The sequence below is a fragment of the Sciurus carolinensis genome, chromosome 8 (assembly GCF_902686445.1).
Source record: "Sciurus carolinensis chromosome 8, mSciCar1.2, whole genome shotgun sequence".
NCBI lineage: Eukaryota > Metazoa > Chordata > Mammalia > Rodentia > Sciuridae > Sciurus > Sciurus carolinensis.
In genome coordinates, this window is record NC_062220.1 from 68,549,687 (window position 1) to 68,574,459 (window position 24,773).

Below are 24,773 nucleotides of genomic sequence, written 5' to 3' on the forward strand. Positions count from 1 at the left end.
CTGAAACCTAACATGTAATTTTAAAAGAAATATCAATTTTTTCCACTCTTTTATTGGTGCATTATAGAATATCAATTTTAACATCTTAAACTCTATTAATTTCTAGGGAGATACAAGAAGCTGTTGATAGTGGCACTTCTAAACAGTGTTTAGAAAAAAAATTGGAAGTGAGAACAGGAATAGAAATACTTTTCATTTTATACCTCTCTGAATTCAGATTTTTTTCTTTTTTAAAACTATGGGTATACGTGGCTTCCCTAATTGGAAAAATACTGAAAAATAAAACATCACCATAAAAACTCAAGTAATGCAAATGTACTACAAGGTTTCAAAGGTAAGTCTTGGAATGAAAAACTGAAAATACTAAGATCATAGGTACCAATGATTACCAGGTATGCAAACGAAAGATGGATACATTCCATATAGCTTCTTAAGAGACAACAGACGCTTAGGCTGCTCCTAGAATAGCTGATGGGCCTTGGTGACTGCGCTGAATAGCACAGTGGAGCTCCACTCACCTGTTGTTGAATGCTCCCCCGAAGTCACAGTCACAAGGTCGACAGCCATCCAGATCATTGCTCAAGCCCCAGTGCTGTGGCTGCAGAACAGAAGATGGAAAGTCTCAAGGTGGGTTCCCGGAGTTACACAACACACCGCAAGGAACAAGTTATAGCGTGTTTTGGTTGTTCCACCAAAGAAAGCTGACAGAAGGCACATTCTGAAATAATGAACCCAAGCTTGCAGGTCACAGGAGGCAGAGGATTATAGGTAATCACATGACAGGGTCACATCAGACTACTTTTCTTTGTGCAATTAATGAGTAAGCAGTACAGATATCAATTTTCTTCATTTCAATTATGCTGCCAGTAAGTTACAGCAAATATTTGGCAAGCCTTTAATTCTCCCTCTCCAGTTTGTCCTAAGTCCCACCAGGAAAGCCCTTCAAGGATTCACCTGTACAGAAACATTGCATAGGTTATTCTCACAAATGGAGGGTAAGAAACTACCAAGTCTTGGGAGCATTAGAAATGGAAAAAAAATAATAATAATAAGAAGGAACGGGACAGTATTTATCAGGGAAGATGATTTCTGTATCTCACAAATGAGTAGATTAAAAAGAGATTACCCAAATTGGGCATGGTGCTGCATGCCTATAATCCCAGTGGGGTTGGGAGGCTAAGGTTAGGAGGATTGCAGGTTTGAAACACCCTCAGCAACTTAGTGAGGCTGTAAGCAACTTAGTGAGACCCTGTCTCAAAATTAAAAAATAAAGGGCTGGGGATGTGGCTCAGTAGTGAACTACTCCTGGGTTCAATCCCTGGTCTCCCCCCCCCAAAAAAAAATAAACCTTACCAATTTAAATCAGACTTCCAGAAATCTATTTATAATCTGTCAGGACTATATACAAATACATACTTTAATGGTGATAAACCTAACTTTTAAAAGCAATGTAAGATATCATAGCAGATACAGAATAATGTTTTTAAACTATCCTCCTAATTACTCCACTCAAGGCTGGGGATATAACTTAACGGTAGCAGGCTTTTGTCTAGCACATGCAAAGCCCTGGGTTTGATCTTCAGCACCAAACAAAAAACAACAACAAAAACACCAAAAATTACTCCAATCAGTCTGGTGAAATTTTTTGTATATTTCCTTCCATATTTTGTTTTTCTTGATGAATTTTTTCCCTACATAGTCAAGAGATCATTCACATCTTGTGTTTTTTTATTTAACAGCATAAGTATTTCCTCATAGTATTGTCATTTTCAACAGCGACCAAATTCAGCACCGTATGGAGGTCTCCAAATTTACTTAACTATTTTCCCACTGCTGTTCCCAAGTCTTCTGCCATGATTAATAAAGAGGCAGTGAGTCCTGTGAATAACCTTTGTCCAAATTTTGTGATTATTTCATTAGGACAGATTCCCAGAAGTGGGATTAGTAGGTCAAGGGGTACGTACATTTCCACAGGCTACTGAGACATAGCTCCAAAATGCTTTCCAGAGTATGAACCAATCTGCATTTCTATCAGCAACAAACAAGTGCTAGCACTTATTGTGTCTTCACTAATAGCAAGTATTCTTATTTTTAAAACTTACTAATTTGCCTGTAAAAGTGATATTTCACTGTGACTTTATTTTATAATTCTAACTGTAAACATCTTATCAAATTATTTACAAGTAATTCCTATATTGTGAATGTTCTACTTGTGTCTGTTAACATTAAAACATAAGGTAGACTCCCTGATGGTAAAAAGCATTCTCTATTAAAACATGTCATGTTCACTAACCGTTCATCCCATGTGATTAGGATTTACCTACCAGACACTGGTCACAATGCTGTCCTGTCACCAGACGCTTACAGTAGCAGTAACCAGTCTCAGAATCACAAGGATTTCCGCCAGGAATCGTTCCCAGAGGGTTGCAGGCACAGGCTTTATTAAAGATAAAGTGAGACAAAGAAACACACCAAGTGAGTCCAAAGTCACCGTTTGGTTTTAGAATTACAAAGTGAAATGGGAATTGTGTACATGGGAGAACTCCCAAACTTTTTACTAAACAGACTTACATTTACAACCAAATGGATCTTCAGCACTTAAGTCATAGAAGCCTTCTTTGCAAACATCACAGTGTTCTCCTTCCACGTGCAATTTACACCGACACTGGCCAGCAATGAGACCAGCAGAAAAATCAGTGTAACTGTCACAGATTCCCCCATTCTGAGAACCTGCTGGGTCACATGTACATTCTAAGAAGAACAAGAAGCAACAGGTTAAAAGGACCAGGAAACACAATGCATCCTTATGTAAATGCACTGTTCCCTTCCACCCTCTAAATCTCACAAAAATAAACCAAAGAAGGTTCGATTTTTAAAGTAAATTCCACTTCCACCAGCCCAGCAACTAAATTAATCATGCTGGGCCTGCTGCTCAAACTGAACACAGAGAAGGATGTTACTACAGACATTTTCATGTAAAAGGTAACCTGCAGGAGGTCCCACATGTGACATATCCCAACATACTTTCACAGAGATTAGGATCTCGGATATCTCTCTCCGGGTGCTGGTAGTAAAATGGTTTGCACTGCTCACAGTTGCGTCCCATGGTATTGTGCTGACAATCATCACACACTCCCCCGCTGACATTTCCAGTGGCCAGGAAGACCGCCATGTCGAAGTGGCATGAGCTGGAATGTTCATTGCAGTTACACTCTGTGCAACAAGAACAATGTAAAGAAAAGCGGTCTCAGCGACTTACCCACAGAGTTGGTAGGAAGAAAGCTCATACAGGAAACCAGGGACTGAGTTCAGACAAAGAGCGATCAGTTAAGAAGGCACCGTCCTACTAATGACACTGGTTCAAACCCTAAATCAGGCTGGAAACTAAAAATGCAAACTCTATGAAGCAAACACCTTTATCTGTAGAGGAGAATGGGCTATTAAAAAGGGAAAGCCCTTGGGGAAATTCCCTTGGAAAGTATGATCAGAAGGACAGCTGTCAATCCACTGGGGGTACCCACAGGTCCCACTCTGTAGGACTGGGTGAAAGTACTCCAAAGGACATAAGGTAGTACATTAATAGGAAAGCCTGTTTAGACTCCCTGCTCAGAATAACATGGTATGAAGGATCGTTTTCCCTCCTCCCCATTTCTACCACCACACCAAGCCAGGTTCTTCAATAAAAGTTGAAATTTTGTTTTGTTTTGTTTTGCTTTTGGTACTGGAGATTGAACCTAGAGGTACGTTACCACTGGATTACATCCTCAGCCCTTTTTTATTCTGAGACAAGGTCTAAGTTGCTGAGCCTGGCCTCAAACCTGCAATCCCCTGCCTCAGCCTCCAGTCACTGGGATTAGAGGTATGTACCACCACACTCAGAAAACTGAGGTATGTTCAACAGCCTTCTAGCCAACCTTCTCAGATGTATTTCCTTCTCTTTGGCAGTCATCCAACTGGCTTCAATCATCTCACTCATGCTCAACACAGGGCATACCAATTCCTCCTGTCTGCCCCTCCTGGGGCTCTACACTCTCAGCTTCCTACTTGCCTCTGCCATAGGACATCCTGCAGAGGAACTGTGTCTCATCTGCTCCATTCCTCTCTTCCAGCAACCTCAAGTATCATCATCAAGGGCCAGCTTGGTGCTAATTGCTAACAAAGAGGTGAACACACCAGCTTCCATTGGTTTCTGAACTTCTAGAACATTCCTTCTAGTGGGGGCAGAAGAACTCTTTTAAAGGGGAGGAAAAGTGCACGAAATCAGAGGCAGGTGGGAAGGGTGTTGGTTCACACTGCTGTACACCTCTGCTCAAAGAATAACACTGGGATAGATGGAAATGTCCAGAGGCCACAGCTGGGCTGGCATGGAATTGAAGCTGAAGACCCTACTCCATCTCTCTCTAAACTTAATGATCCACCATGCCATAATTTTCTTTCATTTTCCCCTCAAATCATCTTGCCTTAAAAACAGGTACAAGGTCAAGAACAACAACTCAGTCTTCCTGGGTCAGTGCCAAACACAGAGGTGCTGCTCAGGCAATAGTAATTTCTTGTTAATTTAACTGAATGCATATTGCTGGTCTCCTGGGACTATCAGGGTGAAGTTGGAAGAAGTGTGTAACTTTTCTTCTTCAGAACTGCACTGTTTGGGCACCGCTAACCAGAGTACAGATACTGGAGTCCCAGTCGATGCAAAACTCCCTACAGCTGAGACTTACTTTTACAGGCATTGCTGTTCCGACCTTCGGCAGGTCTCCAGGGCAAATCGTGGTAGAAATCCATGCACAGTTCACAGTTTAAGCCTTTTGTATTATGCCTGCACATGCAGTGTCCATGGACCTTGAAAGTAGTAAAAACAGGGACCAGCAAAGTGAGAGATAAAACTAATGGCCAAACTGTCTCTAAGATCAATAGAAAATATAAACGCCTTTTCACACTAATCACAGTGAGGCTTTCTTTGTTTTTATCTTCTTCCTCCCCCAGCAAGTTCATGCATGCCTTTAACCCCCATCTCTGGAATAGTTCCCATTACATAACAGATGCCCAATACTTTATTATCTCTAAAAAGAACCCCGATGAACAAAATTTGCTAATTTTAAAAAGTAAACTTATTACTTAAGAATTTTAAAAAATCTGCTGAATTGAAACTCCAACAGTTACAATGCAGAACTTAATGCATATATCTGAATACCAACTCATATTACTTTAAGTTTTGCCACAAGGTCAAATAAATTTGGGGATGGGGGCGGCTAGAAACTGAACCCAGAGGTACTTTACCACTGAACTACATCCCAAGTTCTTTTAATTTGCAGACAGGTTCTCACTAAGTTGCTGAACTTGTGATCCTGCCTCAGCTCCTTGAGTTGCTAGATTATAGGTGTGCGCCACTGTGCCTGGTCAGACAACCATTTCTTTTTACTTTGTTTTGTTTGGGTGCTGGGAATTGAACCCAAGGGTGCTTTACCACTGAACTATACTCCCACTCCTTTTGAAATTTTGAGACAAGGTCTCAGTTGCTGAGGTTGGCCATGAACTTGCAATCCTTGTGCCTCAGCCCTCAGATGGGCTGGGATTACAGGCTGCACTACCATGACCAACCCAGACAACCATTTTTTAAAAAGTTATTTGCTCCTTTTTTTTTTTTTTACTTTAGGCATAATACTTAATTTTTTTTCAACCGAAATAAAAATTTAAAAAACATTTTTTCCTTCAAGTCAGGATACAATCTCAGCAAAAGATACAAACTAATTTGTTGCACTATTCCATGTTTGGCTCTAAGACGTGTATGCTTAGGACCCTTGAGACATATAAATGATAAAGAAACTATTTCTGCTCACCATATATGTATGTACATGGTACTTCAATTTTCTACAAAATTGAATTCAGGAACAGAACCAACAGGTCCTTCTTGGACTAGTTCTGACAAGAGTGGAGTTAGCTGAAGATAAAAGTCTTCTCACTACAAGGTGGTTTTATATAAACTAAAAAACAGTCTGAAGCTCATACCATGAGACTCTACAGTGTCTGAGCAAACAGGACAACATACTGTGACACCAAGAGAGTAACATGACATTAGTTATGCAGATTTGTTAAACTGGAAAGTAACTGCATCATCTACCTGGCATTCTCTGAAAGACGTAACTGTAAGATTGGGGACATATCTATCCCTGCCTTCAGGCTCTGTTAAAAATCTAAGTTATGGTTCAGTGGTAGAGGGCTTGCCTGGCATGTGTGAGGCCCTGGGTTTGATTCCCAGCACTGCATTAAAAACAATCATCCAGTTGTTTATGCACTGAGATGTCTAACTGGAATAAAAGGAAGACAGAAGTTTTAGAAGGTTGAATACATTCAATCTTGCACCTTTTTTAAAAATAAGGATTAACAATCTTCAAAAACAGTAAGAAATCAAGGCACACCCTTCCACGAGGAGGCCTGGAGTTTGGTGGCAGGAGCCCTAAGGCAGGGAAAGGAGCACTAATCTGAACACCCACCTACTATTCACTTATCTAGGACTCCTTAGCCAAGTACTTAATCTCTGGTCTCGTCCATCAAGTACAGTGGGTTTAGGTGATCTCCTGAATCCTGTCTGGCACTAAAATCCCTTAAGTCTACAAGAATTCTCCCAGAAATTATTTAACTAGGTTAGAGTACCCTAACTCTTTCTGCCTATTTGGGAAATCATCCAAATTCTAAATTTTAAAACATTCAGGGCTGGGGATATAGCTCAGTTGGTAGAGTGCTTGCCTCGCAAGCACAAGGCTCTGGGTTCAATCCCCAGCACTGCAAAAAAAAAATTCATAATGTGCAAACACAACATGGAAGTATGAAAAGAATGAAATTAGAAGAAAAAGACAAAGAAAACTTTATTTCAACTTTAAATTTCTAAAGATATCCCATGGGTCTGGGTTAAAATTTCCAGTTTCTTTGGACTGGAATCAATTTCTGCTTTCTAGCATAAAGACTGAATACTTGTGGTTTTTAATCTTCCCTACTGTAAAGGCAGACTAAATTGTTATTTAGACAAATTTTTAATCCTTGGTGACTAAAATATCTTCTTTAGCAACAGTCTATAGCAACAAATTACAAAAATTCATTCAGGGTCTGTGAAATGAGCATTCTATATACATTCTCACAGTCCAATAACCACGAACCTGGTATAAGTGGCTAAGCCTAAGTCTGGAAAATGAAAACCCCTAAACAATGTGAAAGACTTAAGGTAAGTCTAGATTCTATTTGCCTTGTAGAATCACTAGTATAAAAGAAAGCCACAAGGAGCATTCGCTTACCATTCCTTCCACGTCTTCACTGAATCCATCCACAGGGGCACATTCGCTGGCATGGCCGTAGCAAAAGCAATTTCCTCGAACCACCATATCATAAACTGCATAATAGTACTTTTCTCTGATTTCCATTCTGGAATCCAAAAGGTTATCTCCCAAAGTATGCAGTTTCACAAACTTGATTCTCAAGTTGGTGATTTTTAATAGATCTATGAAGGTCACCAAGAAGATAAAAATTCTGATCAAACAAGCAATTTTTTGCAATTATGCTTCGTTTCTCTTTAGAGCAACAATTGACAAATGAAAATAAGGAAGAAGCATGAAAGTGGAGAAATAAGAATGCAGGAGTATGATTACAAAAACCCACTGGCACCTGGTAACCTAAAGTACTGCAATCCCAACGGGCACCCACAGAAATTTTTCCATTCAGGTGGGAAAAGATTTATCTTCACTTTAATTTTTGTTATTATTTTAACAGTTAGGAACATATTTTTATTGTCTATTTTTGGAGGGGAAAACACTATCTGAAATTTCCTGCCACTTCAATGAAATTCAAGTTACCAAAATAGATTTAACACTCCAGAATAACTGCAATCCAGGAAAAAAGTCAACCAAGTTTTTAAGCAATGTTTTTTTAATCTACAACTTTTCTGTCCTAGTTTTATAAAACATTTCCATATTTATCAATATAATATAGTGACAGAAGGATAAAGGGGCTCAGTACAAGGATGTCAGGGCAAATTATTTTTCCCTAAATATAAGTTCTTTGTAAATCAATTTCTCTTACTTTATCTTTCCTCTTTCATCCCAGATCTGGAGGCCTATGCTTACTACAGAAGCTGAGCTTCAATTACATCTTCCTGTAACTGGATAAACCAACAGTTGACCAACAGTCAACTCTTCTCCACTATTGTTTTCATTAATTACTAAGCTGTTCTTGCCAAAGTGGATCCCGGGAGATTGGTTAGTCCATCTGCCCCCTGGCTGAGCTTTGTAGCCTCAAATTGCTCATAAGCTTTATTTTCATTTATGCTGATACAGCCTTACAACATACAATAGAAGACAAAAGAGTAGTGGCCCAGTATATTAGAAACTTTCAAAGCCCAAATACAATTTTAAATACTTGTAATAAATGCATAGTTCACAACAAAGACTAAAGAAAAGGATGGGGGTGGAAAGTCAAAATCCAGGCGTTAAACATGGGCTCTTTGTAAAGCCTGAAACAGAAAACCCACTGAGCTAAATGGAACACTGCCTGCTGCAAAATCCTCCTGCACAAAGTGAGCACAAGCCCCTACTAAAGAGAGGCCAAACCACAAATGTGAAGGGCAGATGGAATATTTAGAAACCCTTGAACCCTTGTGGAAGTCCTCAGAAGAGCAAATATGCTCTCCTCTTTCTCCTGCCATACTTAACAATCAAACCTCAAACCAACAGGGGATCATCTTTGAAGTGCATCTCTGAGGTCTATACAATAGGGACACTAAAGAAATGATGTTCCCTGGATTACAATGTGAATCAAAAGCATGATCAGCTAATGCTTCTGTAATACACGAATAGGTTTTCTGAGATCACTGAACAACAAAACACAAGGGGATTAAAGTTACAGAAGCAGCATAATCCCCAAGTTTCCCAAATTTCACCTACAAGGAGGTAGGTGAGTCCTTCTGGGTGTTTGTCTCCCAGAGTTCATGCAGATGTTTTTTCGTAACTGGATTTTGAGACATGGAGGGATGGCCTCATAACTCACTCAAAAACTGGCACGGAGCTGGAAATGCCATTAAACATTTGTTTTACAATAGAATGAATGAGTAAATTATGGACCAGAGACAGTCTGGGCCACATGTAAAATTAATTTAAGCAGGGAAGCAGTACTTTTCTGGCAATATTCCTTGGATTTCTTCCACTCTATTCTTCCATGCTTTGAGCGTGGAAGTTCCATGAGGACTTGGTTAAAAACAGGGTCAAGCACAGCTGGGGAAGATCAGCAAGAATCAACCCTGCCTCTACTCAACTGAGTGCAACTCCACAGCACAGAAGGCAGGCTCACCCTTCCCAGGGCCAGCTCTGTGCAATACCTCAACCACAGCTAGTGGCAACGGTATTAACATCAATATCAGCTTCAATTTATTGGTCAGACATTTTGGTTTGTCATTTATGTGCATCGACTTATTTTCCTTCCATAATAATCCCAAGGTCAATATCATGCTCTCTTTTAAAGATGAAAGAAAGTGGCAACAAAATTCATTAGTAAATTACTTGCCCTGGGTCACATAGCTGTATGATGGAACTAAGATCTAAAAACCAGTTGTGATTCCAAAGCCCATTCTTTTAATTATTGCATATTGTTTTCCAAGAAGATCAGAATGTAATAATGTAATAGCATGAGCATATTTGCTGAACATTAGAAAGAGCTCTGAACTGAGAATAGCAACACGTGGATTAAGAGCTGACTGCCATTTAATAGCCACCTCACTTTATGTTTGCTGTCCAACTTTAATGCTCAGGGGTTTTCATTTTCCAGACTTAAGTTTAGTCACTTGAACCAAGTTGGTGGTTGATTGCTATTAAATGGAAATACAACCTTCACCTTATTGAGTACGTTGAGCATGGCGACACTTCTTCCTTCCCATCTTCCCTCACCAAGAGTTTTAGCAGAGCCCATGGCTACCTAGCTGGAGAAGTTTCCTTGTGTCTCTTGTACAGCCACCACATGACCCATTGCAGCCAATGGAATTTGAATAGAAGTGATATGGACAATTTCCATGTTTCATTTTAAATGAAATTTGCTTGCCTGCCACAGATTGAGAGGAGGATACAGTGGTGGTGGTCTAATTCTAGCCACATGGATAAACCTGGGAAGAAGACTGGTCTTATAACTGGGGCTACTCACTTAGCAAGTAGAGGTGAAAGCCTAATTATAGCAATCGAGCTACATTTCTTCTCTAGAAAACCCTCTGGCTGATTTCATAAGAGAAATAAACTTCTACTTTATTTGAACAACTGTATTTTTTGGCATACTTTGCTACAACAGCTTAATCTGTATTCTAAACAATATACTGAGCAATAACATAAATAAGACAGGATGATCAACATAATTATTTGAGGACTATGACGTAAATCTTTTATCAAAACATGTTCTCCATCATCAAAGACCTATTACTGGCATTTCAAGGGCTCTTGGTAGGGTACAACAGTGGAAGGAAGAAAATGTAGGTGGATTTGGGACTGAATACTTGGGTTCTGGGTGACACTTATTCCATGAGTGCTGTTTCCCATCCAAACTTTTATTTGAAAACAAGCTTACTCTGTATCCTTGGGCTATAAGGATCTTCTATTTTGAATGCAGGATCTAACGCACGAAATATCACCTAAAAATAGATAAGAGTGGTTGGCATTTTTGTGACGTCGAAAAGCAGACTTGCAAGTGTATTGGAGAACAAAGGAGCAAACAAACCTCCCCTTCTGTTGAGGGTTCGATGTCCGAATATCGGGAATCACAAATGATATCATCGACTTTCTTCATGGGTCCAGTTGAGATGCCTGGGAAAGAGCTCTCACAGTCGTAGGCGAAGTATCTGTACACACCCCAGGTTTTCCCAAAGTCAGATGATCGCTCTATCAGCATAGCAGCTGGGCGGAATGTCTAAAAGCAGGGAACAAAAGTCTCGTTTGATGTTTTTTTATTGGTGATCTGTACTTTTTTTTAAGTCACAGAAGAAAATGTCACTCACTGTGTGCCGCAAGCCCTGACTGCATGTGGCTGGTATTTCAGACTGTGGCTCGATTTCAAATACTTCAAGCTGTTTCACGGAGCCTCTTCTTGCAAGGAAAAGTGTCTATTCTCTAAATTTTACACTTTTCCCTAGTCTACTAGATTAGTAAGCTGTTTCTCTTTAGAAGTGGATTACAAACAGGCCTTAATAGCAAAAAGTTTTGGGAGACTTAAGGCCCATAACACAATTGCATTTTGGTGCTCATTCTTTCATTTCTTCATTTAACCCTTCGATAAATGTATGAACTGCCTAAATGGCACCAGACAGTGGCCTCTATTGATGTACATATGCCATATGTAGTTCAATGAAGTACAGATATGAGCATATAAAATTTACAGTACATGTCAAACACAGTAGAATCACATGGAGTGATTTGAAAAAAGAAGAAATAAATCCAGAAGTTGGGAATCCGGCAATTCTCTTGCTAGGTACATACCCAAAAAACTGAAAACAGGGACTCAGATGCTTTTACATGACTGTCCATGCAGACTAGTCACAATAAACAAAAGGTAGCAAGAACTCAAGTATCTTTCAACTGGTAAGTGGATAAATAAAATGTGTCAAATACATACAATGAAATATCCCTCGGTCACAAAGAATTCTGACACTTGTTATAATGGATGAATATTGAAAGTGTTATACTACGTGAAATAAGCCACACAAAATTTCAACTATAATAATTCCATTTATATGAAATATCTAGGATGGTTAAGAGATATCTAGTATAGTAAAGACTGAAAGTAACCAGGGGAAGACAACAGGGAGTTATTGCTTAAGGACACAGAGCTTCTGTTTGGAGCCATGAAAAAGTTCTGGGAATTGACAGAAGCAATGATTGTACAACACTGTGAGTATGCCTAACACCACTGAATCACATACTTAAAAAGTGTTAAAAGGCAAATTTTATGGTATGTGTATTTTACAACCAAAAATATTAAAAAAAAAAAATAATAAAGCTAGGAAATGCTTCACAGAGAAGATAACATCAAACGATCTTAATGAGGGTTTTCCAGGCAGGGGCTGAAGGTGGCCCAAGGTGACAGGAGAGGCTGGTGGAGCAGGGTAGGAAAGCAGTTGTTTGCCATGCTAAGGGGCTTACTTTACCTTTTTGCAATGAAAGGGGAATACTGAGGAATTAAGAGAAAAAAAGTTAAATGATCGTATTACACTTTAGCAAGATAACTCTTCTGGCAGAGTTACTGAATCTGGAAAAAACAAGATATGGAGAAACTCAGTGGTGGGGTGAGGGAGATGAAGGGTTTTTTCCCAGTGACTCGGGAAGCTGAGACAGAAGGATTACAAGTTTGAGACCAGCCTCAGCAACTAAGCAAGGCCCTAAGCAATTTAGCAAGACCCTGTCTCAAAAAATAAGAGGGATTAGGGCTGTAGCTCAGTGGTTAAGTGCCCCTGGGTTCACTCCCTAATGAAAAGAAAAAAAATGAAGGTTTTTAATTCAAGCAATTACAACATGGATAGAAAAAAAAAATGTATGGAATTGGTTGCTCTGAAAATTTTGACAGTAAAATATGCTGAATTACCTTGGTAGTCAATTAGTTCTCAGTGGAGAGGAAGGGAAAGGAAACAAGGGCCTGGGGAGCTGGTTGGGGGTGCTGACAATGACGAGGGCATGGAAGAGGAGTGAAGGCACTTGTCCCTGCACACACATAATATTTGAAACTTCTAAGTATATGATGTCTCCAAAAGAGAAGCAAAGGCAAGATAAAGGGAGCCAAGGTTAGTGCTCCAGGAAAATGCCGCGAGAGGCGAGACCAAGAGAAACAGCAGAGCCCGTGACACCAATGACAGTACTCCATTTAACTGTCTACCACGGGCTGATCTGACTTCCTTCCAAATTCCTATATTGGAGATCTAATTTGATATGTCACAATGTGACTAGGTGGAAATAGGGTCTTCAAAAGATAATTAAGGCTAAAGGAGGTCATTAGGGTGGGCTTGATTCCAACAAGACTGGTGTCCTTTGAAGAGGAAATGAAGATACACATGCACAGAGTGAAGACAGTGTGAAGGAGAAGACACCTATCTCTACAAGCCGAGGAGAGAAGAAACTAACCCAGGCCACACATCTATCTCAGATTTCTAGCCTCTGGGACTGGGAGAAAATATATACCTATTGTTTAATCCCCCTAGTCTGTGATACTTTGTTAGGGCAGCCCTGGGAAACTACACTCTCATAACACATTTGTCTTATAGATGAGGAAATTGAGACTCAGACATTAATTGACTTGATAGTTACAGGCAGAGCTTAGATTCAAATCCAGGCTAAATTAGATCAGTACCATCTCCCTCCCTTCTGGTTAATGGCATAGTAGAAAGTGAAAAATAAGTGTCAGAGGGGAAAAAGAGAAAAGAATGCTCAAAATAAGATGAAGATTTAGGAGGGTGTGATGAACAGGGTCAATTGGAAATAAGAGATAAAGCAGAATGAGCACTAATAATCAGCAAACAGGCAGATGCTTCACACTCGTGAACGGGGTGAGTGCATTTTAGGACGTGAAGTCAGACCACCATGGAAGAAGATCAAAGGAGAGTTAAGTCACCTAGAAAACAGAACCCAAATAAAGATGTCTACTCCTGAATTACAGTCAGCCCTCGGATGAGAGCTAAGGGTGAGAATGAACACGTTTCCAGACCTCAGACCTCTTTTTCCCAAGGCCCTTTTTCTCTGATAAAATGAGTCAAGTATAAAAAAGTAGATTACATTTGCAGATGCATAAATTACTTTTTTATCTATTCAGGAATAGAAGAAAATGACAATCAAACTGAAGAGAGTACTAAACTAAGAATTTTAGGGTACGTGGGGGGATCCCCAGCGACTGACGGAACACTACTGTGTGCCAGTAGCCACAGCATAGTCCCACGACATCAGACTCCTGTGACACTGGGAAAGGTCTGGGAGGGCCACACTTAGTCTGATGTCACTGTGTCAACAGGGAAAAGAGGAAAAGCATTGAAATCAGTCCTGTCTGTGCTTTCTTCTCCCTCCCTTCTGGAAACTTCTAAGTCCCAAAGGGCCATTGGCAAGTCATCCAAATTTCTGAGGTGGAAATCGGAACAATGCATCGCACCTCAAGAAGGAATCCTTTCTGTGCCCTCTGCTTAGTGACCAACCTTTTCAGGCCTTGTGCTGTTGCACAGTTGCCTCCAGATGTATAATACACATGAGAATTTGGAAACATCTAGCTATATACAAAAACCTAATGAACATACAAAAAATGAGTTTTGCTAGCCCAAGAAAACCTAATCAGTCATCTCCATGGCAAACCTGTGTGACAATAAACACATACTCTTCATTTCCATCCCCAACCTTACTTCCCTTCCCGTCTCCACCACTGTGCCTGTAATCACCATCTTCCCAATTATACTACTAGATGACTTCTGACTCATCTCTTTCCTTCTGCTGCTCTGCCTCTCCTCTTTCTGCCCTTCATGGGTCAACCTTTGATCCTAAACCATCCAAGTATCTGTCCATGGGAAACAGGGTTGCCTCCTCTCAGCAATGAGTCTCAAAGGCAGTGGAAGCAGAGGGTCTCAGTATGGCAGAAAGAGGATACATGTGATGTGAAAAAGCTTTCCAAGTATGCTTCGACCACCCTTAACCTAGACACTTGAAATGCCCTGAAATTCAAAACTTTCTGAGTGCCAACCTGACTCAAAGAGTTCTGAATTTTGGAACTTTGGATTTTGGATTTCAGGATTGGGGGTGCTCAAGTGATAATGTCTACGCAAATATTTCAAATTTTGAAACACTTCGGATTCCAAGCATTTTGGATAAGGGATACTCAACCTGTAAGATGGACTGGACTCCTGGGCTGCAGGAAGAGGCTCCCTCCTAGGTGAGGCTCACAGGTGGACTTTCCATTAACACCAGACCTCCGTCAGCACTGACTTCAGTAAGAGCACCCCACTTGTCTCCTCGTCTCACTATCCTAGTCCCTGCTCTTTTTCCTTCAGGGCTGTCGTTTCTGAAACACAGGACTTATTTCTTGTCCCCATTTCCCATATGTTCACATTCCTTACCAAGGAGGCAGGGTCCCTCTGATTCTAATCTGCTTTGCTAATTTCCCCACGCTCACTACCTGGAGCTCCAGGCAAATCTACAGAGCACCTGGCTGAACCAACCCAGCTCAAAGGTCCCACCACCAGTGCTTTGCTCGTAGACTGTGTTCTCTGCCAAGAGTGGCTTTTCTTTCACGCCCTCCCACTGAAATCCTGGTCAGCCCTCCTGGCTAAGTCCAGTGCGACCCAGTCCTCTCCTAGGAAGGCTTTCTCCTTGATCCCAGACTAAAATTAATATCCCCCTCTCCTATGCTAAAGAACAGCATTTATAAAACATCAAGTGCCCACAACATGCCAGGATAATAGCAAGATTATCCCTATTCCCAGAGCAGAGGGGTATGTCACACAGCCCTGGGATGCAGGCACCTTTCTTCCCATTTTACCAATGAGGAAGCTGTATACCAGTAAAGGGTGGAACAGGGATTCACACCCAATTCTGCCCAACCCCATACCTGTTGCTTTTCTCACTGGAGCTAGAACCCGATGGGTAAGTTTATGCCCCTTAAACTGAACACTGACAAATGTGTCCATCATTCACAGTCTAGTTGCCACTTGCTGTTTGACCTTTGGCGTTTGTGTGCAGATTTTCATCTCTGGCCCACTGTATTCACTAGGATGAGTACTGAATATGTACCCAAAGGACTTTTGAACAGGAATAAACTCAGAACTATCCATGTATGTGAACAGATGCCCTCTCCAAGGTAAAAGGATCATAAGCATTAGTAAAGGTGATTTTCAATATTTTTAGGAGTCACATAATATGAAGGCAACATCTTTATGTGTGACAGTTTCAATTAACCATCAGGTTGAGTGTGTGGTGAGTGAGAGGACAAATTTGGTGACAAGAAACACCTGATGAATTATTCTGTGAAAGCCCTCCCCTTCACCCTTGGGATCCAGTGTCAGTGTAAACCTTACTGTTCAGCAACACAATCACCGGTTACTTGCGGGTAATCAAGGGGATGATGAGCTGAGGCCTGGGAACTGCATGCCCTAATGTTCCTGCTAGTCACTTTTTGACTCCCACGCCAACCCTTGCTCCCTGGCCTCACAGGCTTTGGTAAGTAGACACAGTGAATCTTTCATGACTCCTGGGCCATATGGGAAATGTATCCCCAGCACCTTTTCCTAATCTAAGAGGGTGCAGATAAGTTTCCTAACTCCAAATGTAAACTATTCAAAAGTGATTTTAATCTGAGAAGCAAAAGGCAAATTATGAGTTTTATGTGCGCCAACATGTACTTTAAGCCATGTGAAGTCTGTCATTTCCAGGCAGCTGCTTAAGAAGAAACAAAGAGACTTTGTGCAGAGACATTCCCTAGTCCTGGAGTCATTTTACATCTTGAAAAGAAAAACGATGAGAAAAATTTACATTTAAGAAGGCACACACACTTCTTAAGGAACTGTAAAACTATTCCCACAAATTTTGCAAAACCTTGAAAACTAAAGATAATACACTTCCTTTTCAGTTACCAGACTCAGCATTAAAACAAACACATGGGATCAGAGATTTATGTCCAGATGTTTTATTGTGGTTTGGAAGCAAGTCAATGTTGCTTCTCTCTACAGAGAGATAAAGAGATATCTAATTAAAAGTTTATAGCTGAATTACCTTAGAATAGAAGCTCTTTCTACTTATGACCATGAAGACAGAGTATTTGTTAATGGTCATTATTCATGCCCATGTTTTAAAAGTGCTCAATGATTCCCAACTTAGGGCAACAAAAGTTTCCATGTAGGCCAACTCACAAGGACATTGGTTTTGAAAGGGGTGATTACACAGCGCTCTCACGTCATTTGAGAGAAAATTATGGATTTCTTACCTTGAAAGTCATTATGAGATGAGTAAAATGGAATTCTGCCTCCAAATCCAGTTGGATAGTGACATTTTCCACACCTATTAGAGATTTTTTTAAAAATAAAGAAGGAAAGGGTAAGGCAAATAGGAACATCTCCAAACAACTGCGACTTATTTTCTTATACTACCGTTAGGCTCCTCATAGAAATCCTCTTTGCCTTCTAGCTTGTGCCCAAGCTAAAGCTATTAACATTAATCCTTACTTAGGTGATGAAGCTCAAGTTAGAATGAGTCTTCAGTTTTTCACAAATCATTCTGGAGCTCAACTTACTGAATCTGCTCACAGGAACAAGACATCTGGCAGGGTGCCTCTCTGTGCTGTCAAGAAAGACATTTCTTGCCCGGGAAGACATGAAACATGTCCCAACCCTCTAAGCCAAGCAATTCTCAGAAGGGAAGGGGGCACTTCCTGTACACGGTAGGGGGTGAGCTTGCAGTATGAAGCAAAGGGACACAATCCTCCCTCAATAAAACACAAATATTCTTTTTTCTCTGTGGGGTAGCAAAGAAAATAAATAAGTCCAGTGCATATATTAGTTATACGCCAATTTAGAAAACTATCTGTCCCAATGGGGCAACCTTTGGATGTATTTCCACAGCCGAAAAACAATGCTAAAGAGACAAAGAATCGGTCAAGTAAATAAACTGGCCCAGAACAAATACTAACATCTTCCCTTTCAGGGGAAAGCCTGAACAAACAAATGAGCCTTTGCACTGTGCCCTGAGGGTCAGTCGGTCCCACTTGAACACACTAAAAAGGCCACTGGAATCTCAGGGATGGGAAGCACCTCCCCCAACCCCAAGCCCTAGCCTGCCTGTTTGGTCAAGGAGACTTTTCCATATTTCCAGAATGGAGAGAGCCTTTGGGGAACCATCTTCCAGAGCAAAAGAACTCTTAAACGCGGGAAGACAGGAATGTGTCGGAATGAATCATGTCACAGGCTGGTTGTATTTTCAGGAAATCAGTAGGATCTTTTGAAATAAACTCTCCTGCTGGAAAACTGCCAAGTCGATTGAGGGGAAAAAGTGGTCACTGGAACGGATATGAGTTAGTTGGAATGTTAAAAGAAAAACACTATAATCATACTAATGAAACTTATCTAACTTATTAAAAAGAAACATGTTACAAAACGACTATGGACACTTATTTCTGAGTGAAATGTAAGCTAAGGTGATTTTACTTCTCTCCTTTTCAGGGATTTAAAAATCTGGGATATTTGTTCAAAATTGAGAGATAACAAAATAAAGTACAAAGCAATACCAGCCCCATAAGATATTTTTACATGTAACATAAGACACACACTGCAATATGTGTCCCCAAAGTACACATTCCATTTAGATTTAGAGCCTGATAAAGCACTATGGTTCCCCCCCCCCGGTATTTTGTTTTGTGTTTTTAATATGGGAAGAAAAATCCATGGAGAAGAGAAACAAGATCATTCTTCCATAGTGTATTTGATTTTTCAAATCTAGGAACAGATCACCATGAAGAGTCAGTTATAAGTAGCTGTATGTTCCAAGCACATCTCTAGACCTGAGCACTGCTGATTTAAATACCACCATGTATAAGCACAACTCATGCAAAACACACAGAAAATAGATAAAGTCACATTCAGAGAGAAAGTCTTTAATTGTGAGCTATCAGACAACAGAGAGATGATATGGTATAGTAACAATCAGTCTGCCTTTCTAAAGGCCGAGTTCCATCTGTCTAATCTCATCTAATCTTTGTGACAGAGAACTCAAGCCCCTGTTTGGAAAATCCTTATGGCATTTGGACTCTCTTGTTGCAAAAATTCAAAGTCATAGAAACGGATCAACTCCAGATATAACTAAGAAAAACCTTCCCTAGAACCTGTATCACCTGAAAAGCAACTTTACTAATAAAATGGGGACAGTCTTGTTCCTATTGTCCAGGTACCCTTTTAATTGTCTTTCCCATTTCACTGGAAGAATGTGGGAGGTCAGGAAACATTCCTGCCCCTGCTTGTAATACACTCCATGCTATTTCAGAAGTCTTCTGCGACTCAGATTTATAGAAACTTTTTTCACATTGAACTATCAACCAAAATATTCATTCTCCCAAAAGAATTATTCATTCTTTAAGAATTAATCTAAATGATGCATACTTTCTGAGGATCTGTCTCAAATTGGTAACCAATAGATTCCCAAAGTCAACTAATGAACAACTAACCTTCCCTAGAAACGGTCTTCTAGAAAATTTTTCAATTCAATAGTGAATGACATGGAAGATATTAATAATAGAGTCCCTCTATTATTGAATCAAACAACTGCACACATCCAAAGCTCCCCACTATAGGGCACATACTAAAGAAATTTAGTTGTATCCAAGCCCTTAATGCCAGGTTTATGTTCACTTCTTTGGGGGTCCTTTTCCATAAAATTTTTATTAAAAAATCTAATGGTACACTGTTAATGAACACACTAACTTCACCTTTATGCCCTTAATTTCAACATTTAATAAATGTGATACTCATTTGATCTTAGTGTCTTAGCACAGGAGCATCACATTTGACGAATTTAATAAGTCAAAACCCAAAAGGCAAAGAAAAAAAGGGGCTGTATTCACAAGGTTACTGGGTAAATGATTTAACTTATGGTCGTATCTACATTGATGAACTTTTAAAATTACATCACTATTCTTATTTCAGAGTATTATTATACTGCTAGGAAACTGTAGCTGGAAAGAAGGTGGGGGAGGGCTCTGATTTTGCCCTTTCCTTTGGGGTTGATAAAAATGAAAGCTATGTTCTGTAGAATAATAAGGGTCTGAGGAATATGGGGGTCTTCATACACCTTCCCCTGAATGCCCCAACACAAACTCATTCCCTAAGGTCCCCCTCAAGTGAGGACTAAGGTATACTCCTGTGGTCCTGCATGAGAGAATGCTTTCTTCCAAGCTGTCTGCTTCAGGGAGAAGGGTCAGATTTTACCAAGAAAAGTTAGTGCTGTAGGCAGTTTATCTGTCAGAGGCCATAATTACAGGACAGAAAAGCCAATAGCAATTACAAACACCCAGGAGCCTGTAAACCCCATGCAGGTTACCAATCACACCCCATAGAACTTGTTCCCACACCAACCACATACCATTTTCGGATTGCCACCAAATCTTAAGGCGGTTTGGAGCAAATGTAGTGACCACATTTTCAATGAGATGGCTGTCAGGGTTGAGGGTCTCATGATAAGGATCTTGGGAATTGCATATGAAGCATTTTTTGTCCTCCTGAAAACAAGTTAGTTTCATAAGTCTAGGAAGCAATCTCATTTAAAAACAAACAACAAAACACAAAACCAGCCACCACCACAACGAAAACCCCATTAAGCCCACAATACAAAAATCAAACCATTACAGCTTTAAGATAAATATGCAAAAATTACTGAAATGACTCTCACATCTTTCCTATTTTAAGTTATTGAGTCTAAAATATTCCTGACAATAATTTTCTCCTTTCTTGCAAATTCAAGGTCAAAAGTAAAAGAAGGCTTTGTTTTCATAAACTACTAATTTAATCAAAATCAAATTTCTAGGCTTAGACCTTAATCTCAGTAAATAGCTGGAGAAGCTTAGAGTTTTTGCTGACATAAAGCAAACTGGAGATGAAAAAAAAATAAAAATAAAAATGAACAATTCATTTGGCCTGATTTTCTAAAACCTAAATAAGGCGGAAACCAAGTATTAGGCAAAAATATTTTGAGAGGATTTGGGACCTACAGAACAAGATTTCTGAGTTTCTACTTTGTTCGAGCAAGCAGTGTGGCAGTGGTGGCTCACAGGCTAACCTGCAAATTGCCCAGAACAGCGGGAGAGGAGGGTAACAGGCTGTCCTGCCACATTGGACCTCTATAACTGGGAGCCAATTCAAAGAACTCCCAAATGACTGTGAATTGAAATGAAGATAGTCTTGTTTTAGAGAAGATCTAAATTTCTTTTATTTTCTTTTTCCCTAAGATGGCAGCCACAGGCAAATGGGCCGTGGGATCACAAGAGTTCCCAAATGTCTTTATACGATAATACGGAGCATCATAAATAGCACAGCTTACTAGTTTCCTTTTACATATGGAGCTTTGCTCTGTACCTACATTGTCTGAAGTGCAGATTATTCTTAAGTCTGAAAATGACATGAAGATTGCAATATATAGAGACCTACATATATCTATCTCACAAACAGGCTTTGGTTCAGGAAGATATTCTTACAAGGTCCAAATTGACTGACTATACTTTTACGTTTGTATTTAGTTATTACCTTCTCCCCCAAAGGATTTGTAGATTGGCAAGATGTATTAGCCAATAAATAAAAAACAATAACAAGCACCAAAAATCAGGGATACACAAGGACCAGGAACAAAAACTTTCTGCCTTAGTTTCTATACCTACTCAATGTTTTGCTGAAAGTGGGTGGGGATGTAGGGAACTTGCCTAGCATTTGCAAGACTCTGGGTTTGACCCCCAGCACCAGAAAAAAAATTTTTTTTTTTTTAAAAAGGGCATGCCTAGTCCTTTTTAGACCCCATTATCTGTGAAAAGCACTCCACAATTTCATGGCTAATCCTATAAACCAGAGAGTCTGGCTCTACTTGCTTTTAAGGCAAGCAGACCGATTCTCATTCTGGTGAAAGCTGATTTCAGACTCTGGTGATTCATTTACAGGATGTCCTGGCCTCTGAAGTAAATGTCAGCACAATAGTTTAGGTAAAATTTAAATGCTAATATTAGAAAAGGTAACATCGACTGCCTTTATTAACTTGTAGTCAAGGAAACTAGTACTGACAAACAATTACCAGAACTTTAAAAAAAAAATGGTTAATTATAGCCTCCCTTCTAATCAGGAGGAAGCAGTCTAGACATCTCTGTATAAACCTGGAAGCAAATGAGTGGAATTCACTTTACCACATTCCTTAAGTTTAATTTATCAGGTCTCCAGAATGGGCTTTCTGCTTTGTAAATGGGTCTCTACTTTAAGGCATCTGCTGTGCAAAGCACAGGACACAATGTCCTTCCACTGAAGGGCAGTTACACAGGTGGGTGACATGACCAAGCTCAGAGCAATCAGCTTGGAACTTGCCCTATATGTGAGACTAACATCTTTTGCTTTTGTTAGAGGCCAGAGATAAAGGCCTTCTTTTTAAGAATCAAGGAAAAGGAAATCAAATTCTGGGTAGTTTATACTCTGTCTTTTAAATTAGTTCTGACTTTGTATATACATGACCTCTGAAGTTTAAAATCTGGGTCTACTCTTAGAAACAGGTTAACACCTTGACATTTCATTTTGGTTTTCTACTCTGAGGGTACTATGGCAACCAGCACATTCTGATAAAGGAAGCATCCAATCCTAATATCTAATGGGCAGAGGACCAAGCCAAGAAATATAAATGGGTTCAGTGACTGAAATCACCTTGCAAGACAACAGTGCTTTGAATACCCTTTTTTGTGAATGAAAGATGAGGAGGGGAAAAACCAAGATTACTGCTCAGTCTATAAAAGGATAAACCATTTTTAATGCACACTTCCAAATAAAATATTTAAAGAAAAAGAAAAAAGACTTTTGGAGCCCCTGAGCAGGGAACAGGCACAGGCAAGGGCCAGGTCTGTCTGCAGTCCTGGCTTTTCATACTGATGGTGGTAGTAACAGGAAATGATTGGCGGATGCAACTGTGCAAACTGAGGTGGGGGCGAAACAGTGACCAGCCTAATCCCAGGACTCCCCGGCTGGCTGCACTTCCTATCTGGATTGCTGGCAGGATGCGGATTCCCCTGCGCCTGCCCCTTAGGTCAGGTCCGGAGGAGATGTAAGCACCCGTTGGTCAGTCCTCACCTGCAGGTGGCTGACAATACAGTAGGGTTCCGGTTTGTGCAGTCCGCACGTGGAGGTCACTGAGAGTTTTTGAGCTCGGCCTATGAGAAGGTCACCGGTGGCGGGGTAGCAGCTGCCTTCAGCGCAACCATAGCTGAACTCCGGTTCTTGAGTGCGCACTTGGGTTCCACACAAGGCTACAGAAAGAGCAAGCTATGAGGTTGCAGGCACCAGCAGGGAATAGGCCCGAGAAAAAGAAAATGCAGGAGGCAGGGACAGAGTGAATTCGGAAGAAAGCAGAATACACAGAAAAAAGACAATGGAGAGATAAGCGAAAAGGCTGGGAAGGCAGGGTGTGGAGAAAAGAATGCAGAAAGAAACCTACACACGTCATCAGGGTCGGTCTAGCAGCAGCCGAAGGCATCTCTCCGGAGAAACCCATCCCACCGCTTGCGCCCATCCTTATCTACCCCAGGGGTGCAAACCCCCACCACAAAGGTGGATGTGCTGACCCGCCACTTCGACGTGCCTAAACCGAGGCTCTGAGTGGCTAGCGGCCACGCGCTGCACACCCGCGCGCACATGGCAGTGCGGCGCGCCTCCCCAGTATGTGTGCGTGGAAATTTGTGCGTGTGAAAATGTGCCAGTGTGGGGGCTTGGAGCCTGTGCGCATGCACGCACTAGGGTCTCTCGTGATTCGGTGGGGGACCAGGAGCTTGTAGCAGATGCCGCTTCCCCTTGCAAAGGGCAAATCTTTAGTCCTACAGCTCTGAAGTGGCTTCAATGTTTCGCCATTTCGAAAAACCATCCAGTCCAGCTGTTTCTGGTGCCACCCAGAGACAAACAGGGATGGTTAATTAAAGCCACATGGCCCCAAAGCTGTTCCCAGGACGATGCCTACACTCGGCCCCAGCACTTTCCTGGGCAACTGAGTTTTTCGCAGACCCTCCACAGCAAGCCCTGCCACCCTAGGAAGGCTGCCTTCCCTAGTGGGTAAAATGAATTGGCCGAAGGTGCCTCCTCCGGAGCGGCAGGGGAGGGAGCTCTGGGCGCAGAGCCTGGGGATGCGGGTCCGCCGCCCTTCGCATGCGCCATCCCCAGCCACCACCACCGAGGTGAAAGCAGTAGCGTTTAATCCCAGAGAGGTCATTTCCAACCTGTCCTGCTCCCGATCCCCTAGGCTACCTTCGAAGCGTGGACAAACCCTTTTGATTTCCCTCCCCCATGCCCAAGCGCCACCCCTCTCCCCACCGCTTCCTCAGAATTACCTAAGAAACTGAAGGCGAACACCTGGAGCAGCCCCATATCCAGTTCCTGCAGCCGGGGAGACACCGCCGAGGAGGGGAAACACCCCAGCCAAACTGCCTGCCTTTTCTTCGCGTCTTCGTTTCTGGAGAGGTGGAGGGGGGAAAAGGCGAATATTCAGGGAAAAGAGAAGGGCCCTTCCATTTCCTGCCGCTCCCAAGGAAGCAAGGGGTGGGCCGGAGAAGCTGGGAAAAATCACGCAGCCACTTTGTTCTTCTCACCCCAGTGCGAGCGCTCCTGCCGGTCCTGGCAGCCCCCGAGCCCAAAGAAGGGAATTAGAAAGTTTAGCCTTGGGAGGAACCCAGGGAGGCGCCTCTGCTCATGCGCACTCGAGAGCAGGGGCTGAGGGGGCGGGCGGCTACAACTTGGCGAGGAGGGGGTTAGGTCTGGGTCCCACCCCCCCGGGGCGCTTCTTTTGTTTTAAGGCAGCTTCTACGGTTGCGCTGGGTTTTGGCGCTTCCAGTTTCCAGCGTGGGATGGCGGGTCCACCACCGGTGCGTGTCCTGGGCCCGTGTGCAGAGGGTGGGATGCGTTTGGGCTGGTTTGAGAGATAGGTGCTTAGATCACCCAGCGAGGGGAGTTGGTCGGGACCTACCTGGACTCGTACATTTACATTTGTAAGAAGTGAGTCATGAAAAGGTGCCCAAGGCTACAAACTCTTGCA

At 41.5% G+C, this 24,773-nt stretch overlaps 1 protein-coding gene across 1 annotated transcript in view; it reads right to left on the bottom strand.

Annotated features, from left to right (window-relative positions):
* The window catches only part of Lamb1 (laminin subunit beta 1), a 70,507-nt gene extending 46,080 nt beyond the window's left edge, over positions 1 to 24,427 (bottom strand). The window contains exons 1-13 of the mRNA XM_047559858.1: positions 24,331 to 24,427; positions 24,073 to 24,194; positions 22,826 to 23,001; positions 20,100 to 20,235; positions 16,957 to 17,030; positions 10,738 to 10,926; positions 10,588 to 10,651; positions 7,287 to 7,489; positions 4,719 to 4,839; positions 3,025 to 3,213; positions 2,572 to 2,751; positions 2,325 to 2,437; positions 519 to 598 (exon numbers count right to left, since the gene is read on the bottom strand). Of these exons, the coding sequence (XP_047415814.1) occupies positions 519 to 598; positions 2,325 to 2,437; positions 2,572 to 2,751; positions 3,025 to 3,213; positions 4,719 to 4,839; positions 7,287 to 7,489; positions 10,588 to 10,651; positions 10,738 to 10,926; positions 16,957 to 17,030; positions 20,100 to 20,235; positions 22,826 to 23,001; positions 24,073 to 24,109 (1,562 nt within the window). The 5' untranslated portion in view covers positions 24,110 to 24,194; positions 24,331 to 24,427. The remainder of the gene's footprint in view (positions 1 to 518; positions 599 to 2,324; positions 2,438 to 2,571; positions 2,752 to 3,024; positions 3,214 to 4,718; positions 4,840 to 7,286; positions 7,490 to 10,587; positions 10,652 to 10,737; positions 10,927 to 16,956; positions 17,031 to 20,099; positions 20,236 to 22,825; positions 23,002 to 24,072; positions 24,195 to 24,330) is intronic.
* Between the last annotated feature and the right edge of the window lie 346 nt (positions 24,428 to 24,773).